Here is a 27,776-nt window from a genome sequence, read left to right as displayed (position 1 = left end):
TGTGTGTGTGTTCTGCAGATTTTCTACAGAGTGACTCGAGAGATCCAACCAGGAGAGGAGCTGCTTCTGTACATGAAGGCAGAGGATTATTCATGTGACAGCATGGCTCCTGATATGCACGGTCAGTTCACACACACACACACACACACACACGCACACACATACACACACAAATATACACACATACACACACACACATAAATAACACACATACACACACACACACTTAAGACATTCTTCCCCTTACTTCCCCCTGTCCAGAGGAGAGACAGTATCGCTGTGAGGATTGTGACCAGCTCTTTGAGTCTGTCTCTGAGCTGCTGGACCACCAGAAGGTTCCGTGTGGGACACCCACCTCAGCCTTCCTGGGGAACCCTGGAGGGGACAGTAGTGACCTGGAAGGCCCCGAAGGCCTGGAGCCCCACGACCTGCACCTGTCCCACAGCCTCAGCCACGACGGCCACGACCACGACGGCCCCCAGGAGTGTAAGGAGTGTGATCAGGTGTTCCCCGACCTCCAGAGGTGAGAAGGCGTCCTCTTTCCCCCTTGTTGATAGGACCGGGAAAACTCGTGCCACTCAGCTCAGTACCCCTCTATGTCACTCAACCTGCACCCCCCTCACATGCCTGATGACGGCTGCATATCAACCTGAATCTATAGTTGTCTTTTGAACTGTTATTGATCCTGGGTAAAGGTCCTTGTTGGCACACTTCGTTCATGTTACTTTATTGGGTTGTTTTTAGTTGAGAGGCTAGTGAGGCAGAGGGTTGGAATAATGTTCCTCTGTCTGTCTGTCTGTCTGTCTGTCTGTCTGTCTGTCTGTCTGTCTGTCGGTCTGTCTCTACGTCTCTCCTACAGTCTGGAGGCTCACTCTCTGTCTCACTCGGAGGAGAGGGAATACAAGTGTGACCAGTGCCCCAAGGCCTTCAATTGGAAATCCAACCTGATTCGTCATCAGATGTCACATGACAGTGGCAAGCACTACGAATGTGAAAACTGCACAAAGGTACAGTCATGTACCTGCTCAAAGGTACAGTTGTGTTTGGGTGGGTAGGTAGGTGTATGTTACTAGAGCAGGGCTCTCCAACGCTGTTCCTGGAAAGCTACCATCCAGTACGTTTTCACTCTAACCCTCATCTAGCATACCTGATTCTAATGATTAGCTGGTTGATAAACTGAATCAGGTTAGGTACAACTGGGGTTGGAGCGAAAACCTACAGGAACAGGGTTGGAGAGCCCTGTATTAGAGTATATTTTGTGTTGAATTGAATGTGTGAACAAGTGTACATGTACATGCATGCATCTCCTATATGTACTGTATCCATAGTCGCAGATGGGTGACCCCCCCCGTGTTTCCCCCTCGTCGTCCCCCCCCAGCAGGTGTTCACAGACCCCAGTAACCTGCAGAGGCACATCCGCTCGCAGCACGTGGGGGCGCGGGCTCACGCCTGTCCCGATTGCGGGAAGACCTTTGCCACGTCCTCTGGCCTGAAGCAGCACAAGCACATCCACAGCAGTGTCAAGCCCTTCATATGTAAGTCACTCAGACCCTTCATATGTAAGTCTGCACGCTTTTTCCACATATTCTACTAGCTTGTTAGAACTCATGTAGAAAAATCGCTAAAACGCCCCGTCTCTTATGTTCTGACCTGGTCATAATACTAGTTGACATGTGAGTTACTCCGTGATAGATTTGAACGCAGTCCCATACCTATTTTGACCCTCTCATTGTTTTAAAGGGGAATTTCACTTGAAAACCATTTCTTCATATATTCTTCATTAGTCCACTTTTGATACTGTCCCAGAAAATTGTGCATGTCAACATTCAACTTTTCAAGATATGTTGCTTCCAGTCTCCTGAAGCCCTAAATCAAGCAAGAGCACAACATCTCTTTAGGATTCATTTAGCATATTCATGAGAATTTTCCAGGAAGTAAACACAGATCTTCTATTATAATAGCTATGAGGCTTGTACATATATGTGCAACATAAAATGTTAAACCATATTAACGGTACTCTGATGAGAACTATGTGAAAAAAAGTGGTTTTAGGGTCAAATGCCCCTTTAAATATCAGTCCTTTAAGTACTTAAAAAACTTTAATATGAATTAATATTATTTGGTATTATTTATTATCTATCCATTTTGAATATCATTGAATATAATATGTTGTGATTGTAGGGTTAATTCTATACATTTAATGTAGGAAATGTTGAATGGTACTGACTTTTGACATTTTGAAAGTGGCATGTTGATTTTGGTAATATGTACATATCTATAATATACAAGATTGCATAAGGAGAACATAAAATGTTTCATTCCACAGGAATTGTAGTCACAGGGGAGTGCTATTTTGAAGGAGAATGGCATTTCTGTTATTAGCTGAACAACAGCAGTACGTGTCCCATGCCCCCATCTCAGCAATCGCACACCTTGTTGACCCAATGACCCCTAGTAATGACCTCACACTATGACCTCACGTTTTAACCCTACTGTTGTCCCACACATTGACCTGTTCAACCATCCGTGACACCCCCCCCCCTCCCCCCGTTGACCCCAGAGCTCATACATTTGATCCCACTCTCTTTCACACTCCCTGTAAATGCCAACCCTGTGGTCAAACATTACAACCACAACCACAACACATGATGACCAGACCCCAGTTTTGCTTTTCAGAGAAAACACATTTTCAGAGTTTTTCCTTGTTAGGTCAGGTAGTCAGGAAAATCTTCTGGCCCCAATAATGATTTTTCACACTTTCACCTCACACACAAAGCACAGTGATCTTCACCCTTTGACCCCAGCTCCGTGACCCCACACGCAGGGCAGAAGGGCTTGGTCTGCCTGCGGACCACCATCTCCCCCCTCCCCTCTAAATGCACCATTCCACGCAAATAGCAACCACATGTCCCCTCCACCGTGCTCCGAATGGGAGTACATTTGCAGTAATCAGTTGAAAATATGCAGGTTTGAAAAAAGCTAATGCCTGTGTAAAAAGACAGAACACCCTCAGCCCTGACAGATGTGTTAGAGACCATGTGTGTGTCCGTCTTCCGTCTTTGTTTGTCTGTGTGAACAGTATGTCGGTCAGCGTGTGTGTGTGTGTCCATGTGTGTGTCCGTGTGTCCGTGTGTGTGTGTGTGTGTGTGTGTGTACATGCATGTGTGTGTTTGTACCAAGGTAGAAATTCTGTGGCTGTGTCTGTCTGAGGAACATTCCGGCCCTGATCTTTCATTCAGACACATGGGGCTGTCTTACTCAAAGCTGCTCTTCACAGGAATGTGTTTATAATATTTAGTTACAGTTTATGGAGACCTGACAAAACACACGTGTGGAGTGGATCAGGTCCCTCACACCCTGTGTGTCATGTGTGTCTGTTGTAAGTCTGTAAATGTCAGCAGTATGTGATTTACAGCCACGGGCTTCTACTCGTTCTACAACAGAGAGGAAACTGATAACAACACCCACGTTAGCCAACGAGCCTCAGGCGCATCAAATATTTACGCCTAGACTCAACATCTCTTGATCAATTACGACGTTGACTCCTTCGAAGACATAATCATTCACTCTGAGACCTTTGCCCTCGATTCAAAGAGCATTCGTTATTACAGTATGCACGTCATTGTCTTTCACAAGTTTCCCAGGACATTTCCAAACCACCACATGAAAAAACAAACACCGTTAGACGACATACTGTATATTGTGAATGGTAAATATTTGAATCAATCACATTCCTATAAACTACAATATTATTCAATATCATACATATTTTTTAAGAGTATGTTTTGATATGAAATTGTCATCCACTTTCCATTTTTACGGATGCCAATGTAAAAATAAAGAATATATAAAATAGAGAATTCCAATAGAGAATATGAAACAGAATGACTATTATCCAGAAGCTACTGTATGTATAGATATGATCTCTATACTGTTTTTTTTATTTTTTATCTAGCTATCATCTAGCACAGGGATCTCCAACCTTTTCTAGATTGAGAGCTACTTTTAAAAAATGTCACAAGCTACTCAGAATATTTTTTTTTTTGGTCTGGCCCTTTAATAGCTCACCGAGCGAGTGAGAAATGATGGTTCTGTACTGCTGCTGCTCATGTCATAGCAAAGTTAGCAAATAATAGATACAAATGATATACTTCTGCCAAGTAAGGCTACTTTGCAGTTATCATTTAATTGAGAAGGTTTTGGGGAAAGTATTTCTGTCAACCCACAATATGGTTTTCACATAAACCTGCTACACACGGAGTGATTGACAAACGTTTGAAGCAGACAGACAGACAGGGCAATATTGGTGGAAATCAATTGGCAGACTTTGGCTTTTTAAGCCAATAGTGGCTAACCAGGGGTGAGATAATGTCAGTGTTGCGTTGATTAGATAGTAGCTGAGAGCTTCAAGTGTCTGATTCTTGTGAGATTTGTTTGTGACAGTTTTCAGTGGAAAACATGAAAAATAGCAGGAACTTTAAGAATTGTTTAGCGAGCTACTCATTTGTGAGCTGTGAACTACTTGTGGTCAACCTGTTGGAGACCCCTGGTCTAGCCACTATGTTCTGTTCAACAATGTGGTCTGCCACATAGCAGGGTTGGCGTCCATGGGGTCAGACAGGGAAGGGACTGTGGGACTGTGGGAAGGTTACAGTGAGCTAGATGACAGGGACAGGGGGGAGTGGGGGGTGTGAGGGGAGGCGGGCAGCGGAGGACGTGAGCCCTGTCCCTGGGAACCCGGACCTGCAGGATAGGATTCATTCAACTCTGCTTCCTTCACAGGCTCAAAATAGAGCCATTGTGCCGTGTGTCTGCAAGTGAGTGTGTGTGTGTGTGTGTGTGTGTGTGTGTGTGTGTGTCATGCGTTATGTGATATTTTAATATCTGTGAATGTGTCTGCATACATCTATGTGTGTGTGTGTGTGTGTATGTGTGTGTGTGTGCTCTCAAATGTGTGTTCTTGTCTATTGTGAGTTATGTGAATATCTATGAATGTGTATGCATGTCTGTGTGCACAAGCGTGTGTATGTACGTGTACGTGTGTGTTTGTTTACAGTCTCCTTGGGAGTCTGACCCTGGGAGCACAATGCCTAGAGGTGCACTGTGTTTCATGTGCAGGTGATGCCTTCCACTGACTCAGTCTCAGCCCCGAGGAACAAAGCCCACTGACAATGCTAGGATCTGGCGACTCATCTCACCCCCCCCCCCCCCCCCCCCCCCCCCTTCACCTCACTGAAATAACATTCTCAGACTAGGACATCTTACACCCAGCCAGTGTCCCATGTACTGTAGTCCACCATCCTGAAATATATGTGTAGTGTCACGACTAAAGCCTGGAGGTTTTCCTTACGACTGGATCTAAGGGAAAACTCTTGGCCCTTATGGTCGGAGATGTACTCTGTGTATGTGTGGGTGTATGTGGTGTTGGACATGTCTCTGAATGTCGCGTGTCTGTCTCCCTCTCCCTGCAGGCGAGGTGTGCCACAAGTCCTATACGCAGTTCTCCAACCTGTGCCGCCACAAGCGCATGCACGCCGACTGCCGTACCCAGATCAAGTGTAAGGACTGTGGTCAGATGTTCAGCACCACCTCCTCCCTCAACAAGCACCGGCGCTTCTGTGAGGGCAAAAACCATTTCACGGCAGGGGGGTTGTTCGCCCATGCCCAAGGCATGTCCCTCCCCGGTGTCCCTGGTGCCATGGACAAGGCCGCTATGGGTGGGATGGGGCACAGCAGTGCCAGCCTGGCAGACTACTTTGGGAACCGGCACCACAGTGGCCTGACGTTTCCATCCGCCCCTGGCTTCCCCTTCAGCTTCCCGGGCCTGTTCTCTTCTGGACTGTACCACCGACCCACCCTCATCCCGGCCACCTCCCCAGTCAGACGGCCCCCAGGTCCAGGTACGGAGCACAGCAAGGGCCCCCTCCTGTCGCCCAGCCCCAGGGCCCAGGAGGCCAGAGAGCTGCTCAAGACCCTCCGCAAGGAGGCATCACCCGGCAACGAGCAGCCTCAGGGGACAGAGCAGCGACAGGCCCAGGGCTCCTCCTCCAAGCAGCGGCATGGCGGCGGCAAGTTGAGCAGCCAATCAGAGAGCAGCGACCTGGATGACGTGAGCACGCCCAGTGGGAGCGACCTGGATACCACGTCAGGCTCGGAGCTGGAGAGCGACATGGAGAGCGAAGGCCAGCGGGAGAGGGCACCCCGGGAGAACGGGAAGGGGCCCAAGAGGAAGGCGGGCGGAGGCCCCCAGAGCCCCACCATCCTGACCAGTAACCATACTAAGGAGTTCCAAGGCGGCCCCGCCTTATTCCCTCCCTCGCTGGACGAGCACACGGCTGTCTCAGGGGCGGTCAATGACTCCATCAAGGCCATCGCCTCCATCGCTGAGAGGTACTTTGGCTCCACGGGGCTGGCGGGCCTGCAGGACAAGAAGGTAGGCACCCTGCCCTACCCCTCCATGTTCCCCCTGCCCTTCTTCCCAAACTTCTCCCCGCCCGTCTACCCCTTCCCAGAGAGAGAGCTCAGACCTCCAGGCCTCAAGGGGGAGCCCCAGTCCCCACCTGACGAACCCACCAAGAAAGGCCAGAGCAGGACCTCTGAGTCGCCCTTTGACCTTACCACCAAGCGCAAGCAGGAGGAGAAGGTCCCCGCCCCATTTACCCCCGTCTCCAATTCCAAACCGGAGGCCTCCTCACGTTCCACCAATCAGGACCAGCCGCTGGATTTGAGCATGGGCGGCACGAGGCACCGTAGCAGTAGCCGCACCTCCCGGAGGGAGGAGTTGAAGAAGATCCACGTGTTTGGAGAAGACACGGCAGGGGTGGAGCTTCCTAAAGCCGACACCTCTCTGCAGCACGCTAGGCCCACCCCCTTCTTCATGGACCCAATCTACAGGTACTGTGAATCTCTAGAACTAAACCTCCCCAGTTCAAATATCACTCACTATCAGACTCATTTAGACCCATTGTGTGTTTTTATATTCTGTGTTAGCAATATGTGTCTTTAACTTCCTATAGGTACTTTTTCCTATATTGTTGGATGTGAATGTATTTTAGTGTCGGTGTCTAAGAACTGATAGAGTTGTAATATTAGCAGGGTTGAGAAGAGGAAGATGAACGATCCGTTTGAGGCTCTGAAAGACAAGTACATGCGGCCCGCCCCCGGCTTCCTCTTCCATCCACAGGTAGGTCCTGTCCTATCTCAGTGTTACTGTAGCTTCACAAAGACAGCCAGACCAGGGGCCCTTTTTGGTTTTGAGGCCCAGGCACGGTGAGGCAATCTGGGGTTGGTCTGGGGGTGGTCCGAGGTGGTCTGGTTGTGATGGGGACCAGAGCCAGTGTTCAGTCTGATCCATGCTAAAGCATGTTTGGGTCTGGTCTGTCCTGTTCTCAGCTATCTGAACCAGATGTGGGAGAATGTGGGAGACTGAAAAGGGCACAAAGTGACACGTCCTCACATATGTGTCTTTGACTAAAATATAAAAAATGATACCCTTTTAAAGTTGCAGAATTTTGCCCCCGGACACGCTGCCTGTGATTTCTCTATCGTGTGTAGCGTGACTCAGTGTGTGTGTGTGTGTATTGACATGCGTTGACATTCATGCGTTCGCTCTTCCCAGCAGTGAAAATTGGCCCGTAGGAAAAGTGAAAAAATTTTCTCAGGGTCTGCTGTTTTTTCCTGACCGTTTCAGGCCTGGTTTTTACTGGCTGCTTGAGCCGTCTGATTTATGTCCCCTCTCCACACTCTGTGAACCAGTCTCTAACTCTGTAACGCCACATGGCCGTGGCACGTGGCTTAATGAGGTGTCCTATCAGTAGAAACAGTAACAGTGTTTAGGCCATTTTTATTACTTTACGATGTTTGGACACACAAATCAGTCGCAGAAACACTCTGACCACAGGGGCTCTTTATTTTGCAGTTGTACATTTTTGGGTTAGGGGTTTGTTACCAAGTCACCTGACCCCTTGTGACATCCTCATCCCCCAACCAATGCCCATGTGTTTCCAATAAAAAGCTGTTGATCCGTGGTCTACTTCCGGGTTCTGACTGCTCTTTTCCTTCTGTCCCGCCCCTCAGTTTCGTATGCCAGATCAGAGATCCTGGGTAAGTTTCCTCTATACCTATATGTCTCTGTGCTTCTGCCTCCCCTAGACCCCCAAACTCCCCCTGTGTGTGCATGGGTCCTCATCATAACACCCTCCATGTCACTCAGCCTGCGGATAGCTCTGGCCAATCTCCAGCAACTACCGACCAGGCATCATCCAATCACAAGCCATCAATTCTTATCGATGGATTTTAGACCTGTTTATTGATCACATAAAAGAAAACATGGTTTTCTCAGCTTGCAAGCTGCTTTTTTTCCTGCTTTTTCACTCATTTTGGTAAAAAATTCATGTAAACGTTTAGATTAATTTCGAATTACTAATTTGTCCACATGACAGGCCTGGGATTTATTGCAGGGTTCCACCCTGTACTGCTAACGACACTGTGGGTTCTATATATATTTTCTTATTCGGAGAGTAAGGCAGTGCTGTTGGAATGGGCACAGAGCGGGTGAGATGAAGGGGGGGGGGGGGGGGGGGGACTGCTTTGCATCAGCGCGAGGGTAACAGTCACTTAGGGACCCAGGGAGGGAGGGGGAGTTCCTCCCTCTGACATCTGTTTCCAGATAAGATCAACAATTGAGAATGCATCTCACTAATTAAGGCGCTCTCAGCATCACTGACATCTGAAGATAACTAATCAACAGCTGGCCCCACAGAGACACTACGGCAACAAGCAAGTTCAGACAGGAGGGGGGTTACATCTAAAGGGGATTTTGGGGGAATCACATTTAAGTAAATGTGCAGGTATTTATCCTCCTTGTTCCCACAATTAGACTTCTCACAATCTGTATTATATCAGATGAGATCTAGAGAACCTGACTTAAAATCTATACAAATCTATAAAATCTCAAATGTTTTAGAGCCGTTTCTTCTGATTCTGACTTATCTCACCGGTAGTAGACAATACGGAGGGTTCTCACAGAGAGAGTAACACAGCTGAACTGAACAGCCAGAGAGGAAGGAGAACGAATGTGTATCAGAGGGAGGGTTGCCTCAGTAGACAGAAGAACAGCCAGGGTGGGCCTAGCTGTTTTAGCCTCAGCTTCTCGCTCTCAAACTAAAGTGTCTTATCTTGCACGACGGCTCAATATGGACAGTTTTAGGGCTCCTAATGCGCAGGTGAGTTATGGCCTCTCATTGAGCAAGGAGGGAAACAAACTGAGCTTTAGCCCCCATGCCCATAAAGAGCCCCAATGAAATACATATTGCACATTCACAAGAAATATGGAAGCATTTCACCCCCACCTTTCCCTCCCGTTCCCCTTCTCACGAGAGAGCCTTTGATTCACGGCACGGAGCATTGGCATATTCATAATCAAACGGACCTGACACCCCACATCCTCCCGCAGTCGGAACTTTACACCCAACCGTCACTCTTAATCAGCCCTGGCCTGTAACGTCTGTGGTCGTTCATCATCGATCAGTTTCTCCATCTCTGTTTTCTCTCTGCTCTTTTTCTGTCTGTCTGTCTGTCTGTCTGTCTGTCTGTCTGACTCTTGCTCTCTCATTCTTCCTTTCACTCCCTCTCTCTACCGCTCCCTCTCAATCTTTCTTTCTCTCTCTCTCTCTCTCTCTCTCTCTCTCTCTCTCTCTCTCTCTCTCTCTCTCTCTCTCTCTCTCTCTCTCTCTCTCTCTCTCTCTCTCTCTCTCTCTCCATCTCCATCTCCATCTCCATCTCCATCTCCATCTCGGTAAAGTCTCAGAGTAACATGAGGTTGGAACAGTGAGATGGAATGTCAGGCGGTGAACAGGGCCCATGGTGCTGCCGGAGGCCCCCAATCACTACTGATTTGTTACCTTATTGAAATAAGAATAAGGAACACAATCAAAATTCAATACACGCAAAATAATGCAAATTTGTGGCACCTTAAATAAAAAGCTGTCCAATGCTAGATAGGCTGATAGGCTGACAGGTCCCGCAGCCTGCTGGGACATCATCCCCCCCTCTTTCCTCTTCTCCTCCCCCATCCCTCCATCCCGCTCCCTCTCAGCACAGCGATATCATTATTGCCCGTGTCTGGCCCTTGATCAGTAATGTCAACATCTTTCATATTGACGAATGTGCTGTCTGCCTGCATTGTGCACCGAATGGTTTAGAGCCCAGCAGTGGATATGAATCACTCCTCTGCCCCTGCACACACACAGCGTGCGCACAGTGTGCACATACACGCAAACAGACATGCAAGAGCATGCAAGCACACACACAGAGCAAACAAGCACACAGACACACATTCTCACACATTAACACACTCTTTCTTTCTTTCTCTCTCTCACACACACACACACACACACACACACACACACACACACACACACACACACACACACACACACACACACACACACACACACACACACACACACACACACACACACACACACACACACACACACACACACATTCTCTCGCAGACATTGTTGGCAGTTAATCAATTATGACCACCATGCAGCACACACACAAACACTAACACACACACACATACACTCACAAACACGAACACACACACACTAACACAGACATACACACCATCTGACATGTACATATATTTCCACTTTCCTCCAAGGATTTTATGCATATTTGATGAAAGCAAATGTTAGCCTTCATTAGTAAATTGCATACAGTCCTTCTCTGTGTGTGTGTGTGTGTGTGTGTGTGTGTGTGTGTTTGTGTAAAACACAGTTGATTACATTCATACTCCACCTGACCTGACTTCCACTGGCCATTCCCATGTACTATACCAGCCCTGGAAAGGACATTCAGTAACACTCTGATCTGTGTAAAGTACAGTATTGGTTTCTATCTTCAATATGGCCTAGTTTGAGTACAGCCTTGGTTAGTGGTGTCTTAGTGGTGTCTGCTGCCACTAGCTTTTGGGGCAACTTGAGGAGTGTTTCGAGACATCGGGTTGTATTATTCACTCCCTTGGTTGTGCATCATTCTGCTGGGTGGCGGCGGGAATGAACCCTCATCTAATGTGTCGGGCTCCACCAAAGGCATATCCGTCATCTCTAGGAACACTACTTATCAGTTGTAAGGTTAAATGTGTCCCTCGCTATCAAATAAATGTCTGAATCCAACTGCCTAGTTCGACCACGTACTTCAAACAAAAACACTTCCTACCACGTAATCTACCACTGTCTGTACAGCAGCGATGTGGTGCAGTTCGGACAAAGTGGGATTCAGAGCTTTATTTGATAGCGAGGGACACATTTAACCTTACAACTGGTAAGTAGTGTTCTAGAGATCATAGATATGCCTTTGTTGATGGGGAAAAAATGTTTTTGTTAAGTCGCAGACATTAGGTTAGAGAATGATGCGCAAGCAAGGGAGTCAGTAATACAGCCCAATGTCCCAGAAGACTCCAGAAGTTGCCCCTGAAGTTATGCTGAAATAAGATGTGTTACTGACTGACTGGCTTGGTTAAATGAAGGTTAAATTAAGGTTTTTCCTGACCATTCATGTGACATGTCTCTTCTCAGATGTCGGCCATTGAGAACATGGCGGAGAAGCTGGAGACGTTTGGTTCGCTGAACCCCGAGTCAGGTGACCTGATGCGCTCCGTCCCCTCCATGTTTGACTTCCGAGCCCCGCCCACTGCCCTCCCCGAGACGCTACTGCGCAAGGGCAAGGAGCGCTACACCTGCAGGTAACCACGGAAACCGTTTACCGCAAATAGTACCAGAGGTTGTTTTGGAGATTTTATACAACGGTATTTTATTTTTTACATTTTGTCTTCACACTACTTAATCTCTGATTTTGGCCTAGTGACTTTCTGATTGAAAGTCCCATGGTTTTGGTAAATTCCTATTTCAATACTTCTAAATTCATGAATTGAGTTGGATTTAATTGAATTTGATTGAATTGAATTGGAATAGACCCTAAACTTGAAAAGTGAATATGTCCTTGAGTGTATGTCCTATTTCCATTCCATGTCCTTGAGACACATTTCTACTTAATTTCCATGGCTGGCCAGTGTCAACCCTTTGAGGTGACTGTGTGTGCTGTGTTACTCCGTGAGGGGCTGTGCTTGGCTCCCTCTCTCTCCCACTGTTTACCCAAGGAGTTGGCCCTGATTAGCAGATTAATACGAGAGGTTTTGGGGCCCCGGCGGCGCTTTGATCTAACGCTTTGCTGTGTGTGTGGACAACACCCACTCTCTGCACCTCCCCATTGCTACATTATACACATAAAGTTGCTCACACACATTCCATTAGCTTTAAGTGCTGAGTGTGTGGGAGTGAAATTAATATTCACATAGCTATTTGTTAGTGGAATTATGTAACCATAAGACAATGCATAAATGATGTTGCACTCCAGGAGGTTTTATCAGTTATTTGATGGAGATATGTGTTCTTTGGAATCTTTTTGGATTTATTGTGATAAGGTGTGTTTTTCCTATTGTGAGTTGTGTGTTGTCAGTACTGCATGTTCTAAGATATGGCACATACATTTGAATACATCTTCTGATGGTAATTTTACTCTAAGATGTATAGTGACACGAGGTGTTCTCTGCCCATCAGATACTGCGGTAAACTATTCCCACGGTCTGCCAACCTGACCCGCCACTTAAGGACACACACGGGAGAGCAACCGTACAGGTAAGACTCACACACACACACACACACACATCATGCGTGAACATACCCAGCATTAAAGGAGGGTCAGCTGTGGGATGAGGGATGTGGGAACAGGAAGTGATCATTCCGTGCTGACAGAATAACATCCCTCTAACCCTCCTCCAACGTCAGTTCGTCTCACCCTGCGAGCACAGACAATACTGAACGAAGACAGGACAGCTTTTCATCACAGTATAAGCCATCTGTTAATGTCTGTCAGATAACCTACACACACTGTCTGAGTCCTCCCAGACAGCCAACGTTCATCTATCAGACCCAGTCTGCTGCTACACGGATGTTTTCCCAGAGAATTCCTGTCCATAGTTACACGCAGCATTCTTGTATGTTTTCCTATGCCGTTAAAAGACTGGGACAATTATCATTCGGCTAAATGTTTTGCCTTGTGAAAAATGGTGGCCGACGTCTGGTTGACAGGAGGGGGGTTTGAACTTAAAGATGGGGGAAGGGTGTGGCAGGGAGAGGAAAGGGGGAGGGGAGAGGGGAACTGGGGGTAAAGAAGGAAGTTTGGTGAAAAATGGGCGTGATGAGGAGCATGGGCAGATGTCCGGGGGTAGTAGCTGGAATAATGACTGTGATGTCGGAGGGGGCGACTCGGAGCCCACACACACACACACACACACACACACACACACACACACACACACACACACACACACACACACACACACACACACACACACACACACACACACACACACACACACACACACGGACACATACATACAGTACACAGTCCAGGGGAGGCCAGTTGACCACAGGGGAGAACCTCAGGCCTCTGTAGCAGCCTGATAGATTGAGCCTCTACCCGCTGGCACATCATTAAAGATCTCTGCTGTTTATTGTACTTTTTGCGAAGATAACTGGGCGCTCCTGAGGGACGGCCAATCGGGCGAGCTAATTCCAGCTAGAAGAAAAGATGTAATCATCTTGTATAATTTTGCATGGGGGGGGGCTTGGCTCTAACAGATTTGTTGTATGCCTGTTTTGTGAGAGAAGAATGTGAATGTGTGTATTGCGCTGGCGGAAGATAAGAGACAGAGCTGGTTTCACCTTGAACAAGCTCCTCCATCATGTCTGAAAGAGTGGGGGATGAAGGGGGCTGTCCATGAATACATGTGTGTGTGTGTTCCACCGTGAATGTGTACAGCATCGTTTGAATCATTCATTGTTAAAGGGATACTTCAGAGTCAGATGAACTCATGGATGCCATTTGTATGACTCTGCATCCAGTAAGAAGGAGGTTAGAGGTAGTTTTACGCGTTAGCGTAATGACTAGAGAGTCCATGGTATTTACTAGCATGCTAGCAGTTACCATAGACTTCCAGTAATTGCGCTAACACCAGTCAGAAATTACATTAACGCTAGTTAGCAGCTTCCTTCAAACTGCACGCAGAGACATAGAAATGGTATCTATGAGTTCATATGACCAGTAGATGAAGTCCTGAAGTATCCCTTTAAGGCCTATGTCTTTCTTGTGTTTGCTTTTACTGTATCTACTCCAGCATGTGTGTAGTGTATTTGTACTGTTCCCCATGAGTCCCACCTGTTTTGACCTTTGACCTCTTGGAGTGACCCCTACCTATCTGCCTCCTCAGGTGTAAGTACTGCGACCGCTCGTTCAGCATCTCCTCCAACCTGCAGCGCCACATCCGCAACATCCACAACAAGGAGAAGCCCTTCAAGTGTCACCTGTGTGACCGCTGCTTCGGCCAGCAGACCAACCTGGACCGTCACCTCAAGAAGCACGAGAACGGTAACCTCTCAGGTGAGAGAGCCTCTCAATCAATCAATCAATCAAAGCCCTTGTTACATGAGTGGTGCTTTACTGAAACCTAGGAAATGAACCTGTGTAGCAGTAGTGAACTTACATCCAGTAACTTGCAGGTGCAGGGTGTCATGTAAAAATATACCCAGCATGAAATAGTTCCCAATCGTTCTGATTGTGACGTCATGTGGTAAAATTTCTCGTAGCGTGAAAATGTTCCCAGCTCTTTATGTGGATGGCTGAGCTCGTGCGGATGTCTCTCTCTCACCGTTGCTCACCCTTGATTTAGTTAGCTAGCCGGTGGAGATGGCTTGTTCTCAGAGGTGTCCAGTTTTAGCTTGTTTGTATAGGTACATACCAAAAATAACGTAATGAAAGAAAGACAGATACACGTTTGAATGCTTCCGCAGTTTTATTGTGAAATGTTTCGACCCTTACGAACTCCTTTGGGCCCAAGCGTTGTGCAATAAAACTGCGGGAGCATTCAACAGAGTGTCTTTCTTTCTTGAAATGAACAAAACTGCCGATGAATCAAATCAGATATATTTATATACTGCGTGAGCACTCACTCACTCACCCTCAATTGCCTCCGTAAATTCTCCAGCTGTATATAATGTGAAATGTACTTTACTTACGGTTAAAGAAAGAATTTGGGGAAACTAAGAAATGAGATGAAATGAATCTGTCGCCCGTCTCTGCGACAACACAATTGCGTTCTGAATGTTCGCCGACTCTGCTGCTTTCGGCAATACAAATCATCGCCGGTTGAGTTTGATAGGTCGCTCTGCGTTGCAGCGACTCACTGAATCACATCAGAAACGTGGAGGCAAGCAGGCGACACCTGGCCAGACGCCCATTGTAAAGCTAGTCCGGTTGATCAGATACAGTCACTTATTAAAGCAAACATTGGCATTCTCTGGAGACCTAGAGACTCATACACATGGTCCCGTCACTTATTAGAGTCAACATAATATTGGTCCACTTAAATACTTCCAGGTAATAAGGCCAGTGGAAGTGTGCTATTCGTGCAGGCCTTGGTCCAACACCAACAGGAGATTCAGTACATACTGGTACACCGGGTCAGTGGATTGGTTTCTCGTCAAGTCTCTGATCCCAAATAGTTTCTTGCCATCCAAAGGGAGAATCCAATGGGGCTGTCACTGTGGACTTAATTGTATTCTTTTAATACTAATATTCAAACTGACTGATTACAATGTTGTCTTTCTGTAGGCACGGCTGCGTCCTCCCCTCGGTCAGAGCTGGACAGCAGCAGTGCCATCCTGGACGACAAAGAGGACTCCTACTTCAACGAAATACGAAACTTTATCGGCAACACAGGCCAGAACCAGCCATCCCCTGACCATTCTGAGGAAGGGTAAGTCCCATGTTTTGTCTGGATGTGCATATACTAGATGTATGTGTGTGTCCAAAAAAATGCTTGGACAAACAGTACACACATTCATCATTCATCTTATCCTCTGTAGCACACACACACACACACGCACAAACAAGAGGCCTGCTTTTCAGCAGCACATATCCAGTGCTTGAGGCTAAACATTGAGGTGATTATAGACAAACATGGGGGGACACGGCCTCTCTCTGCTGGCCTGCTAGGGCATTCTGATGCACTTCAGCCTTTATTAATTTCTCTCTGTGTGTGTGTGTGTGTGTGTGTGTGGAGTCTCAGACCAACAAACAATCATCACTGACGACATCTGGATAATTACCACGTTTGGAAACGTCCTGGAGCTTTTCACGACTGTTGACTTTGGGCCATGCATGTGCACCGGTATCGGCCTTGCATACAATTATGTCTGATGATTATGCTAATCAATTCTTGTAAAACTATGATCAGCTTCGGGATAGGGGTCGGCTACAGGTCGCAGGTTTGTTTTTACGTGCCCTGGGTTTGATCAGGGAGGTAGAGATAGAGATCTCTCTGTCTTTCTTTTGATTGTGTAAAAAAGGGGTTGTGGGTGCAGCGTCACAGAGACGTGGGGAGAGAGGAGAGAGGAGGGGGTGAGGCAGGAGGACCCGGGAGCGACTAGCTCCCACATCTGGAAGCAACATGTCCGCCTACAGGAAGAAAGTCGGAGAAGGTGGGGTCAGGGGGTCGGCCCGTGTTTCCTTTCAAAGTGCGGCGCTCCTGAGTACCTCTGATAGATACTTTATCCCCAGCAAATTACCGCGTTTGAAAGCGTAATTAACGAATCTGTTTTCATAATCACAGAGGCTCTGGTCTCGGCCGGCGCTGCTGGTCTCGCTATGCGGTGCGCGGCGATGTCGATACGACATGGCAACTACCGCTTTGGCAGTCCTGGCCCTCTCCCAGTCCCACGCGTTGCTTTTCAACTCTGTCTAATTCCCGCTATAATCTCCCCCACTCTGATAAATCTAGAGGTGGATAGCAGATTCTCTAAAATATCTACCGCAATTGTTCTCCCACTCCTTCTCTTCTCGACTCATTGCAAACTCAGCTTTTCTTCTTCTTCAAATAGATCATTTCCTGGACTCTTCAGGGTCCTCTAATCTATGAGCGATTTTGGCGGGTGTATAAGTAGGGTCCGCAGCCAGACTTTGTTTGCTGGCTTCGTCTAGAAACAGACATCGTTGGGAGCTGACGAGAGACATCCCGGAGTGTAATTAGTGAATCGGTCTTAATGTGGTTCAAGATGATTTACCAAATGGTGGTTTCCTGAGTCTGCAGAGACAGTGGGCAGATACAACCCCAGTCAGGTTTTGATAGCTGGGCCTTTTCTCTCCGTGGGGACCAGGGAAATGGGCCGCTTGGCAAGGCCCTCATAACTCTTCCACCAAATGGGTCTGTCAGCTAAATATTTTGCCTATTAGATGAATCTGAGATAGTAGGAAAATAAACAACGGGAGAGGCCGAGCAGTGCTGTTAAGTGCTGCAGCGATCACCGAGACGCTCATAGAGCCTGTGCCCAGAGGGGCCCTCGAGACGTGATGACAAACGGAATTCCGGCTCTGCCTCTCTCTGCCCCAGCTCAGCTGCCATGGCTCGCTCCACCCTGCTCTACCCACTCGCTCTCTATCCTCTCTATACTCCCATTGTTCACTCAGGAAGGAGGGACTCTTACAGGGACTGACTGGCCAAAATATACAAGACCACAAGACCACATTTCATTATAAAGTTTGATGTAAGAATGAGTGTGAGTTAGCCTTGTATCCATAACTACATGGTACATGGGAATGATAGAAGGTTAGAATTGGCTTCAGAACGTACAGTCTGGATGCAATGTGGCTAAGTGTGAGTGTGTAGATTGCTTATGTAAAGTTTGTGCAGTACTGTGCTAGTGATGTGCTAGGTTTTACACATGTATTTCCTGGTCTCCGCTCCTAGGTTGAACGGGGGTCCTTTCGAGGAGGAGAAGCCCCTGATGGCCAGCCACGGGTCACATGACCTGGAGGAGGGGGAGGGAGAGGAGCTTGCCGCCGAGGAGGAGGAGGAGGAGGAAGGGGAGCAGAGCGACTCCGCTGCTGGGAAACCTAGAGACGAAGCTCCCCCCAGCAACCTAGATGATGACATCATACACAACGAAATAGAATTTGACGGACCTAGCGATTTGGACCTCAACTGCAAGACCTCCCCAAGGAGGTAATAGTAGTGAGGATATGCCTCCAGCATAAATATCCACTCACACAACCATGTAGACTAAAATATATGGACTGATACATATATGTATCAGGCTGAGATATTGTGACAGTATATTGGCATTCTTTAAACCCTCCCGAAGGGATCATTGGATGAAATTGAGTTGAGTTGAATTGAGTTGAATTGAATTCATTTACGTTGACTTGAGAAGTTGAATTGAATGTTGACAGGGATTCGGTTGTCTCCCTCCTCTCCAGCTATGAGGAGGAAGAGGATCAGAGTAGCTACTCTGCGCTGGATCACATCCGTCACTTCTCTGACATGCATAAGATGGAAGACAGTGAGTTCAGTGACGGGGACGGCACCGCCTTCGGCTCCCCCAGCCTGCCTGAGGCCGTCAAACAGCCCCTGTACAGGAAATCCAAGTCCCAGGTGGATGTGTGTGTGATGATAATGTACAAAAAAGTCTGAAAATGTATGCACTTATTCGCTCTGAATAAGAGCATCTGCTAAATGACTAAAATGTAAATGTGTGTGTGTGTGTGTGTGTGTGTGTGTGTGTGTGTGTGTGTGTGTGTGTGTGTGTGTGTGTGTGTGTGTGTGTGTGTGTGTGTGTGTGTGTGTGTGTGTGTGTCTTTAGGTGTGTATTGGAGTTAACCTGTCCTTCTCCCTCTCCCTCTCCCCAGGCGTACGCCATGATGCTGTCTCTGGCTGACAAGGACGCACTCCACCCAGCCAACCACACACCAGCCACCATGTGGCACAGCCTGGCGCGGGCCGCTGCTGAGTCCAGTGCCATCCAGTCCCTCAGCCATGTATGATACCCCAATCCCTGACCTCTAACCCCCCCCTCCCCCCCCCCCCAACCCCAACCTATCGCACTGGGAGCCCTTGGGGGCCGTCAGCGGGGCCCCTGGCCCTTGGCCCGTCACAGACTGCCGAGCAGAACCACGGCCCATCTGACTGCTGAGCAGAATGCCTTACACACGAGCAGGGTCACCGTCCACAGAGAACCGCCCAGCCCAGCCCTCCAAGAGATCCAACAAGACATCCCTCCTGTGACCTTAAATTCAGTCATTATGTTTATTATCGCCGACAATGATGATAGTGATTATTGATTATGGTGAAAATAAAAATGATAAATAATAATAGCTGTATTTATTCTGGTGAGTTTCTATGTTTTGCACAGCAGCGACGGCTGGTAGGAGGGATGATGGAGATGGTTTTGTTAGATGTTACATTGCTAGAGCATGTCATGTGTCCACTCAGTGGAACTGTGTCACGTGTCCACTCAATGTCATGTGTCCACTCAGCTGAGAACATTTGTCCTCTGTGTGATGTCGTTTGTATTTGGAGAACCCATTCGGGACCGCGGTCCAACCACGGTTTGATATGTGTACAGAGTACAGACCCTACCTAGCCCCACATAGGCCAACCTATTCTTACCAGGCCTCACCTAACCACCCCTAGCTCCATCTAGAATCACATAATCCTACCTAGACCTACCATGCCACAATACAGCTAACTCACCCCACATTGCCCAACCTAGACGGAGACCTGGCCTTCAGACCATCTCAGCTGGATTGGAGTATCAGTGAAATATGTTACGAGAATGATTCCCTTTAACCCCTGGATATAAACAGGTGTTTTCCATCAACATGTACTTATATAAATGCTAGGATACTTGGAAGGGTGGTGCTGAGTAAAGACTCGGGTCCAAATGAACCACACCTCTCCGAGAAAGATGGTGCTACAAACGCATTACGACAAGATTGTTGATAAATGAAGAACAAAAGAAAAAGAAACATTGAAAACGGAGAAAAATCGGACTGGTTTTACCACCTAAGAAGGAGTTTGCATAGCTGCGTGTGTCTGCACAATCACAGAACTGTACACGAGTGTCTGCAAACTGCGGCTCTGAAGCTGCACTCGGCCCCACCCTGCTGCGCTCTCTGTGAAAGGATCTAAGTAGTTTGTCGTTTTTAGCGGAAGAAAAGAAGAAACCACAATCTTTTTTTTTACTCTGAAAAAGTAGCAAGTGCTGAAGTTTATCGTTATTAAACAGTAAAAAGGGCATCTCTCCCCCTTTCTCGAAACCCCAAACTCATCGTAGTCGGCCAACGATACCACTAATTAGCCTAAATGCTAGTCGTTAGCTACCCCCATCCTCGTGTCTTTCATTTTTTAGACAATCATGTTTTTTTGTTGTTTTTTTTTTCTACATTTTTATTGTTGTTGTTGATGTTATTGCTGTTGTATGTTGAGAATTGTATTTATTTCTTGGCAAACTGTAGTTTGTTTACTGAATAGCACTGCTCTTACCCATAGTGAAGGGGAGATTCCTCACTGGGGCCTACTCCAGAACTCAATGGGGTTTGTAGATGACGTTTGAGTGCCGGATAGTATTAAACATACCATTCACTCTTTATTCTTCTAATGAAACTGGTTGATGATGAATAGATATTACTTTGGGGTTTTTTGTACGACAATTTAATGATCCAATTGTAAATGGAAAAAACAAACATTATAAAGACATGAACAAATAAAAAGATGCCAGGTATAAGTTCTTCATAATCGCATGATTGGTCTCCATAGATCTGTATCTGACAGTTTTCTACGGTGGTCTGCAAGCTTGTGTGACGTTCAGTCAATGTTAATCCCTTGTGCCAAACCTATAATAAATTTCAGATTATATTCATTTATCCTCCCATTTTGAGGGACCAGATTGTTTGTTTGTTTTTTGTTTGTTTTTTGTCATTGATGTTTTTGTTTTTGTTTATAATCCATTTTAAAAAGTAATCAGCAAGTTGAGGTACTTTGTTTTAATGCTTTCTACAATGTAACTGTAATGCATTTCAATTCAATACTGTGGGAGGAGCAACTAAAAAATAAAGGACTACAATGTGGATTAAGTGTGTGCTCTTGCTTTTTCTCTCTCTTTCTCTCTCTCTCCCACTCTCTCTGACTCTCTCTCCCTGCCCCCTTCCACTTCCCTCCCTCCCTCATGTCCAGACAGTGTGTTAAAATAAGAACTGGGAGTCAGAGAGACACCTGGCCCTTTCTCCTGGCTCTCTCAGGGCCTCCAAGCGCGAGACTGAACTCTGGTCCCCCCTTTCTTCCCAGATCCTGGCACAGAGAGCGAGAGAGACAGAGGGAAAGAGAGATTGAGCCAGACACAGAGGGAGAGAAAGAAAGAGAGATTGAGCCAGACACAGAGGGAGAGAAAGAAAGAGAGAGAAAGAGAGGCTGAGGGAGAGAGGGATGGAGGAGCTGAATGTGGTAGTGTAGTGGAAGCGGAGGCAGGAATGTGTCCTCTTTATTTGGGGCCATGTTGTGGGCCATGATGGATGAGGCGGGGAGATGTGATGACCTGGCTCATCGCTCAAACGCTCAATAAGACTTCCCATCCTGCAGGCGTCCCTGTCAGAACCCCCTTGCACCTCCTCATCCCTCCCACACCCCCTCTGTCACGGCTCGCATATGTGGGCGGACATTGTGGCTGAGAAGCCCCACTCACTTCCATTGTCCAGTCATGAGTGGGGGGTTAGAGTGGGGTGTGTGGGGGGTGTTTGCGGGACTGACAGTGGCTATCCCAAGCCCAGACTCTCCAACGCACGTACAGTGGCTCTCAATAAGCCTAATGGATGGGATGTTTTTTTAAGCGGGCCTCGTCGATCAGCCCCGCCGTTACGTCAGTTCTCCTCCGAGCAGCTCCGGGGTGTCCAGCTTTGATGAGGTCACGGCGGGTCAGGCAGTGTTGATGAGGTCAGTGTGGGTCATCCAGCATTGATGAGGTCAGCCTGTGCGAACGGTGCAGGGTCGTAATGGAGTGGAGGTGATAATAGCCTAGAGTATAGGAGCCTATAGGCTGAATGGACCAGTGGGGACAGTATGTATGTATGGACCATTACTGACCTGCCCCACCACAGGGTCATAACACAACCTGCACTACGCCCTCTGCTGGAGATTATTATAGTAACAACTTAAAGACATGCTCTGGAACTTTGGCAACTGGATGTGTCAATGTGTAGTTCATATATGCATAATCTATGAGCAGAATGACTGTTTTACCTCAAATAGCCACAAAATCCGTGTGCAGCGCCATTTTCCCTACATTTCCCACCCGTGAGCCAGCCCCCTAGCAATTCGAGTTACAGCCAATGAGCTTCAGCCCTTTGTCATTTGATTGACAGCTAGCAAGATGCACACAGAGCAGAGAGAGAGAGAGAAAGAGAGAGAGACAGAGATGAGAGCAATGACGTGCTGCACATATCTGCACAGATATGACGCAGTACAACATTTCCGAGGACCTGTTTTGTCTCTTGAGTGCTACCTTCAGAACTACTAGCTAAAAGGTATGCAAATCTTAAGGAGAATCTCTTTAAGTGTTTTCAATGTCATGCTCAAAGGCTAAACTAAGATACTTGTCATTATAAAGAATACTAGCCAGGCTATTACCTCACCAGAGTCAAATCCATAGACCAAAGAGGGGGCATTCCCTCTTGAAATAACTCCAAATTATGAAATGAAACTAGGGTAGTGTGTGTATGAATGTGATTGAGTGTGTGTGGGTGGGGGGGTGAAGGGGGCATGGGTCATGGCTTGGCAGTGTACCCTGTTGGGCTCCTCAGCATTGCTAATTTGATCATGGTGGATTAGCACATGCCAGTGTCGCCCATGCCTCGGCTCACACTTAATCCACACATTGAGACCCGTTATTACCACCATTAACCCACAGCTCCACATAAAGACCTCTGTGTGTGGGAGTGGGGCTGGCAGGGCCGAATGGACACTGTGTGTGTGTGTGTGTGTGTGTGTGTGTGTGTGCGTGTGCATGCGTGCATGCATGCATTTACCCAGGCAGGGGTAACACAGTACAGCAGTGTGGATTAGTTAATGTGATCTGGTTTATTTAATTGAGGTGTGTGTCAAAGAAGCGGGGTGTGTGGTGCCCCCGTGGGGTGTGTGTGTGCGTGTCAAGTGTGTGTGTGTGCGTGGGCGTAGTAGTGGGCTGTGGCGGTCCTCTCCTCAGTAGGGCTGGGAGCCACTCAGCTAATGGGGAAGCTGGCAGAGGCTCAGAATCCATCAGGACTCATTATGGCCTATCCCCCCCTCCCTCCTCTCTCTGCTGCCACGGCCACCCGCCCAGTGGGCCCTTGTGTGGCACACTGTCGCCCGTTCACTGGAACATACATCACACCCCAGAGAGAGAGAGAGAGGCAGCTGGCTCTCATACTGATTAACTTGGCACCCCTGCTGACTCAGATGCCAGGGGAAACATCGTTGAAGAGGAAGGCATGGGTGTGTACAGTACAAGGGGCGTGGAGGAATGGAAAGGAATGTGCTTGCTTACAGTTGGCACCAAGCAACAGCCAAAAAGGGGGGAACTCCAACAAATCATCACACTGAGTTTTTGTCTGGTTGTTCAATAGTGGCAACACCCCCAGTGTTTCCCTACATCCCTGGGTACTTGTGTAGTGAAGGGATAAGCCAGCCATCCAGTCTGGTCAGGCTACAGACAGGACAGCCAACCCAGGCAGCTCCTTTCCTCCCTGGGAAAAGAGAGCTGGCGAGCTCCTTAACACCCCTGGTGGTTTCATTGCGCTATTTGTTTTTCTCCCCAGGGGCTATGGGTCATTAATGTTATTGATGGGGGATCAGCACAGGCCAGCTAGAGGAATCAGCTAGGGGAACAGGCCAAGGGAACAGGCTAGGGGAACAGGCCAAGGGAACAGGCCAAGGGAACAGGCTAGAGGAATCAGCTAGGGGAACAGGCCAAGGGAACAGGCTAGGGGAACAGGCCTAGGGAACAGGCCAAGGGAACAGGCTAGGGGAACAGGCCAAGGGAACAGGCCAAGGGAACAGGCTAGGGGAACAGGCTAGGGAAACAGGTCAAGGGAACAGGCTAGGGGAACAGGCTAGGGAAACAGGCCAAGGGAACAGGCTAGGGGAGGCCAAGGGAACAGGCCAGGAGAACAGGCCAGGGGAACAGGCCAGGGGAACAGGCCAGGGGGACAGGCTAAGGGAACAGGCCAGGAGAACAGGCCAGGAGAACAGGCCAGGGGAAAAGGCCAAGGGAACGGGCCAGGGGAACAGGCTAGGGGAACAGGCCAAGGGAACAGGCCAGGAGAACAGGCCAGGAGAACAGGCCAGGGGAAAAGGCCAAGGGAACGGGCCAGGGGAACAGGCTAGGGGAACAGGCCAAGGGAACAGGCCAGGAGAACAGTCCAGGAGGACAGGCTAAGGGAACAGGCTAAGAGAACAGGCCAGGAGAACGGGCCAGGAGAACGGGCCAAGGGAACAGGCCAAGGGAACAGGCCAGGAGAACAGGCCAGGGGAACAGGCCAGGGGAACAGGCCAGGGGAACAGGCCAGGGGAACAGGCAAAGGGAACGGGCCAGGGGAACAGGCCAGGGGAACAGGCAAAGGGAACGGGCTAGGGGAACAGGCCAAGGGAACAGGCAAAGGGAACGGGCTAGGGGAACAGGCCAAGGGAACAGGCTAGGGGAACAAGCCAAGGGAACAGGCCAGGGGAACAAGCCAAGGGAACAGGCCAGGGGAACAAGCCAAGGGAACAGGCCAGGGGAACAGGCCAGGGGAACTGCCATGCACATGGTTTTAATATGACAGTCTTAATCAGGGCAGTCATGCTAGCGGAACCACTTTGAGTTTGTTGTTGAATACCGGAAAAAAGACTAGGACTACCAGTTTAAGTGCGTCCCAAATTGCACCCTTTTCCCTACAAGGCACACTACCTTTGACTAGAGCCCTGCTCAAAAGTGCATACTATAGGAATTAAGGTGCCATCTGGGACAGAGACAATGATTCAGAATAAATACATTCAGATATCCCCTTCACACACACACACACACACACAGTTGTCTCATGGTCAGGTAGGGAGAGTCAAGATTCTTCGTATAAATTCTTGTTTTTTTGCACCATGCTCAGCGCCATCCAGTGGTGGACATAGAACAAGTGCACCAAACTGTGTTTCTAGATGAGATCAATTCACTAGGGCCCCAATTCCCACCGGAGTTAAGCACACATAAAGGGAAAGCTATTCCCTTTTTATGCACTTCTCTCTCTATACTTATTCTGACCTTGAACTTAAGCATGAAAACTGCATGCTATTCATCAGGGTGATGTACGAAATGAAGGTGTGGCGGAGGTGTCTACAGGAAAAGGCATCTACCTTCTTTTTCCAATAGAAATACACAGCATTCTCCATGCATTATCATTTATACATGGATAAGAGCTAGCGATAAGAGCTAGTGATAAGAACTAGGTAAAGGAGAAATCCGTTTGGAGAAGGGGATTGTAAATACACATAGTGATTGTTTTAGATCATTTTTCCTTATGATCCCTGGAGATCAATGTGAAACCAGCCACATGTATTGGGCCCCTTTTCCACAGTGAAATGGGCTATAAATAGATGTGCCTTTATTCCGTTATTGTAAGTGTGCCCATAATTTGCGTGGGTGAAATTTGGGCACGCAAGATATAGGCTTCTGTAGAGCTGAACCTGCAGTTGCTTTAATTATAGCCTATGTCCGGCTTTTCTCCTTTTACAATTTATATCATGCTCAATATTAGCCACAATGAGTAATACCCACATACATTTATAACTGTCACTTTAGTGTTAGTTTCCTTATATTTCGCATCATTCCATTCCATTGACCTTTCTTTCCTCTGTCACGTCTGTGCAGTTGTTCCTGAGGGCCACTAGCATTACTGGATCATATTAGGCTAACGCTGTACAGTAATTTAGGACATGTAGCCTATTAGAATCATTGTGGAACAGACCACACGTAGCAGGTTAAACCTGGAGCCTGGCGTATGGTTCGTACAGTTCCATGATTAGTCAGAACGAGGGTAGATTTATAGGACTATTGTTCAACCTCTATTGTGCACTTTTTTTCCACCTTCCAATATTTCATGGATGGAACTTGAATATGACAACTTTCAGAATGAATCAAACCACTGTATTTTTTATTCATCAATATATTGTGTACATCAAGGCTCTCCAAACCTGTTTTTCTTTTTAATGATTCATACATACTTTCCTAACCCTAAAATGTGCCTAAATAATCTACATGAGAGTATTTTGTTGTTGTAATCATCTTTTTATTAGAATGTTAGAATGTCATTTCACAGAGGTTACATAGAAACCAAACAAAGTGCACGACACAGACTAAGTAGGAGTTAGAATACAGAAAAACACTATACAAAAAAGGCAGTCAGAAAATATATAAAAACATCACAATTATAACGTGTCATTTATGGGAGGTTTTCTAAATAGGACCTCAATGGAGACCAGATTTTCTAAAAAGTAGGGTTAGAATAGCAGAAGCTTGAGAAAGCCACATTCTCGCAGATGGTACTTCAGGTGTGGGCAAAAATAACAATATGCATTCTTTGGGTAAGTAAACAAGGGTATTGAACAAACGTTCAGTGTCAGGGTCAAACACAACATTTACAAACAAAGTAGAGCAAATATAGATTCTGTGAAAAAGCATGAAGGTGCCAGTATCCTGTCTGTGAAGGCGGACAGGTGTAAAGTAGGTTCTATGAAAAAAATGGAATGATTATTGTTTGCTTATGGAGGTGCATTTGGGGTAGACCCTTTCACAGATAGAAGACCATTTTTCCTCACCGAGTGCAAGTCCATCGTCTCTCTCCCAAACATGTCTCAACGCATCATAGGATGAGGCACTTCTGTTCAGTAAATTATAATGTATGTCGTGGATTAAACCTCAGTAGGATTCGAACAGGAGGATTCGTAAATAGTTTTTCAACTTCAGTCATTTGGAAACGTAGTTTATCGACTTCCTTCTGACCCTCTATGAAGTGTCTAAATTGTAGGTACTTTAAAAATCTTTGTTGGGTACGTCAAACTCAGCTTTTATCTGTTGGAACGATTTAAAAGTGTCCTGAGTAAATAAAGGCGTAAATTCAGCAATACCCTTTTTTTTCCAGTCCAGAAGTCCAATACTCCTTATCTTTCCAAGCTAAGAGTGTATTATGTGCTGTAAAAATGTCAGATAAGGCCTGGATTTTTTTCAAAGCTATTAATAAATGGTAAGGAAGCTAATGCTCTTGAATGACATGCTACTGATTCCATCCCAACCCAAAGTGAGTGGCATCGGTCTAGGCGCCAACTAATCATGTGCTTGATCTGAGCAGACCAGTAATGTAGATTTGGCAAAGAGACCCCTCCTACATCCTTAGGCTTATTGTCCCAGATATATTCAGATATATTGGCATTCATTTTCTGAAAAAAGATAGATGGCAGGGGATATTTTGGAATAGATCATATAGCCGAGGAAGGATATTCATCCTGACGACATTAATCATGCCAAAAAGAGAGTTTTGTAGGGTAGACCAGTTAACCAGGTCCTGTTTAATCTTTGTGAGCAAAGACATATCATTTGAAGTGAACAGGTCTTTAAGATTTGGAGTAACATATATGCCCAAGTATTTTAAGCCTGTTTCAGTCAATTGGAATAGAGACATCATTTCTAAGTTGATTGTAGAGGGTATATTCAAAAGGTAAAGCCATGGATTTGTCCACGTTAATTTTGTACCCTGACAGGTTACCATATTCAGATATGATGTCCGTTACTCCAGTGACAAAGGTCTCTGGTTTAGACATG

General features: G+C 47.0%; 1 protein-coding gene across 50 annotated transcripts in view; it reads left to right on the top strand.

Annotated features, from left to right (window-relative positions):
* The window catches only part of LOC110503751 (histone-lysine N-methyltransferase MECOM), a 217,563-nt gene extending 196,531 nt beyond the window's left edge, over nucleotides 1-21,032 (top strand). For 2 of the 50 annotated variants that reach the window (XM_036961632.2, XM_090218318.1), the window contains 14 exons: nucleotides 19-121; nucleotides 262-523; nucleotides 860-1,007; nucleotides 1,382-1,535; nucleotides 5,472-6,894; nucleotides 7,096-7,183; nucleotides 8,077-8,103; nucleotides 11,586-11,752; nucleotides 12,627-12,704; nucleotides 14,339-14,508; nucleotides 15,739-15,883; nucleotides 17,873-18,127; nucleotides 18,382-18,556; nucleotides 18,811-21,032. In XM_036961632.2, the coding sequence (XP_036817527.1) occupies nucleotides 19-121; nucleotides 262-523; nucleotides 860-1,007; nucleotides 1,382-1,535; nucleotides 5,472-6,894; nucleotides 7,096-7,183; nucleotides 8,077-8,103; nucleotides 11,586-11,752; nucleotides 12,627-12,704; nucleotides 14,339-14,508; nucleotides 15,739-15,883; nucleotides 17,873-18,127; nucleotides 18,382-18,556; nucleotides 18,811-18,945 (3,330 nt within the window). In that variant the 3' untranslated portion in view covers nucleotides 18,946-21,032. Of the gene's footprint in view, nucleotides 1-18; nucleotides 122-261; nucleotides 524-859; nucleotides 1,032-1,378; nucleotides 1,560-5,471; nucleotides 6,895-7,092; nucleotides 7,184-8,076; nucleotides 8,104-11,585; nucleotides 11,753-12,626; nucleotides 12,705-14,338; nucleotides 14,509-15,738; nucleotides 15,884-17,872; nucleotides 18,128-18,354; nucleotides 18,557-18,810 lie in introns of all 50 variants that reach the window. The other 48 variants (XM_090218295.1, XM_090218315.1, XM_090218293.1 and 45 more) reach the window with 31 other exon arrangements.
* Nucleotides 21,033-27,776: the final 6,744 nt, after the last annotated feature.

Source organism: Oncorhynchus mykiss, chromosome 24 (genome assembly GCF_057628025.1).
Source record: "Oncorhynchus mykiss isolate SJ-2025 chromosome 24, ASM5762802v1, whole genome shotgun sequence".
NCBI classification, from domain to species: domain Eukaryota; kingdom Metazoa; phylum Chordata; class Actinopteri; order Salmoniformes; family Salmonidae; genus Oncorhynchus; species Oncorhynchus mykiss.
The sequence above is the reverse complement of the archived record's forward strand: the minus strand, read 5'-3'. Positions and strand labels throughout refer to the sequence as shown.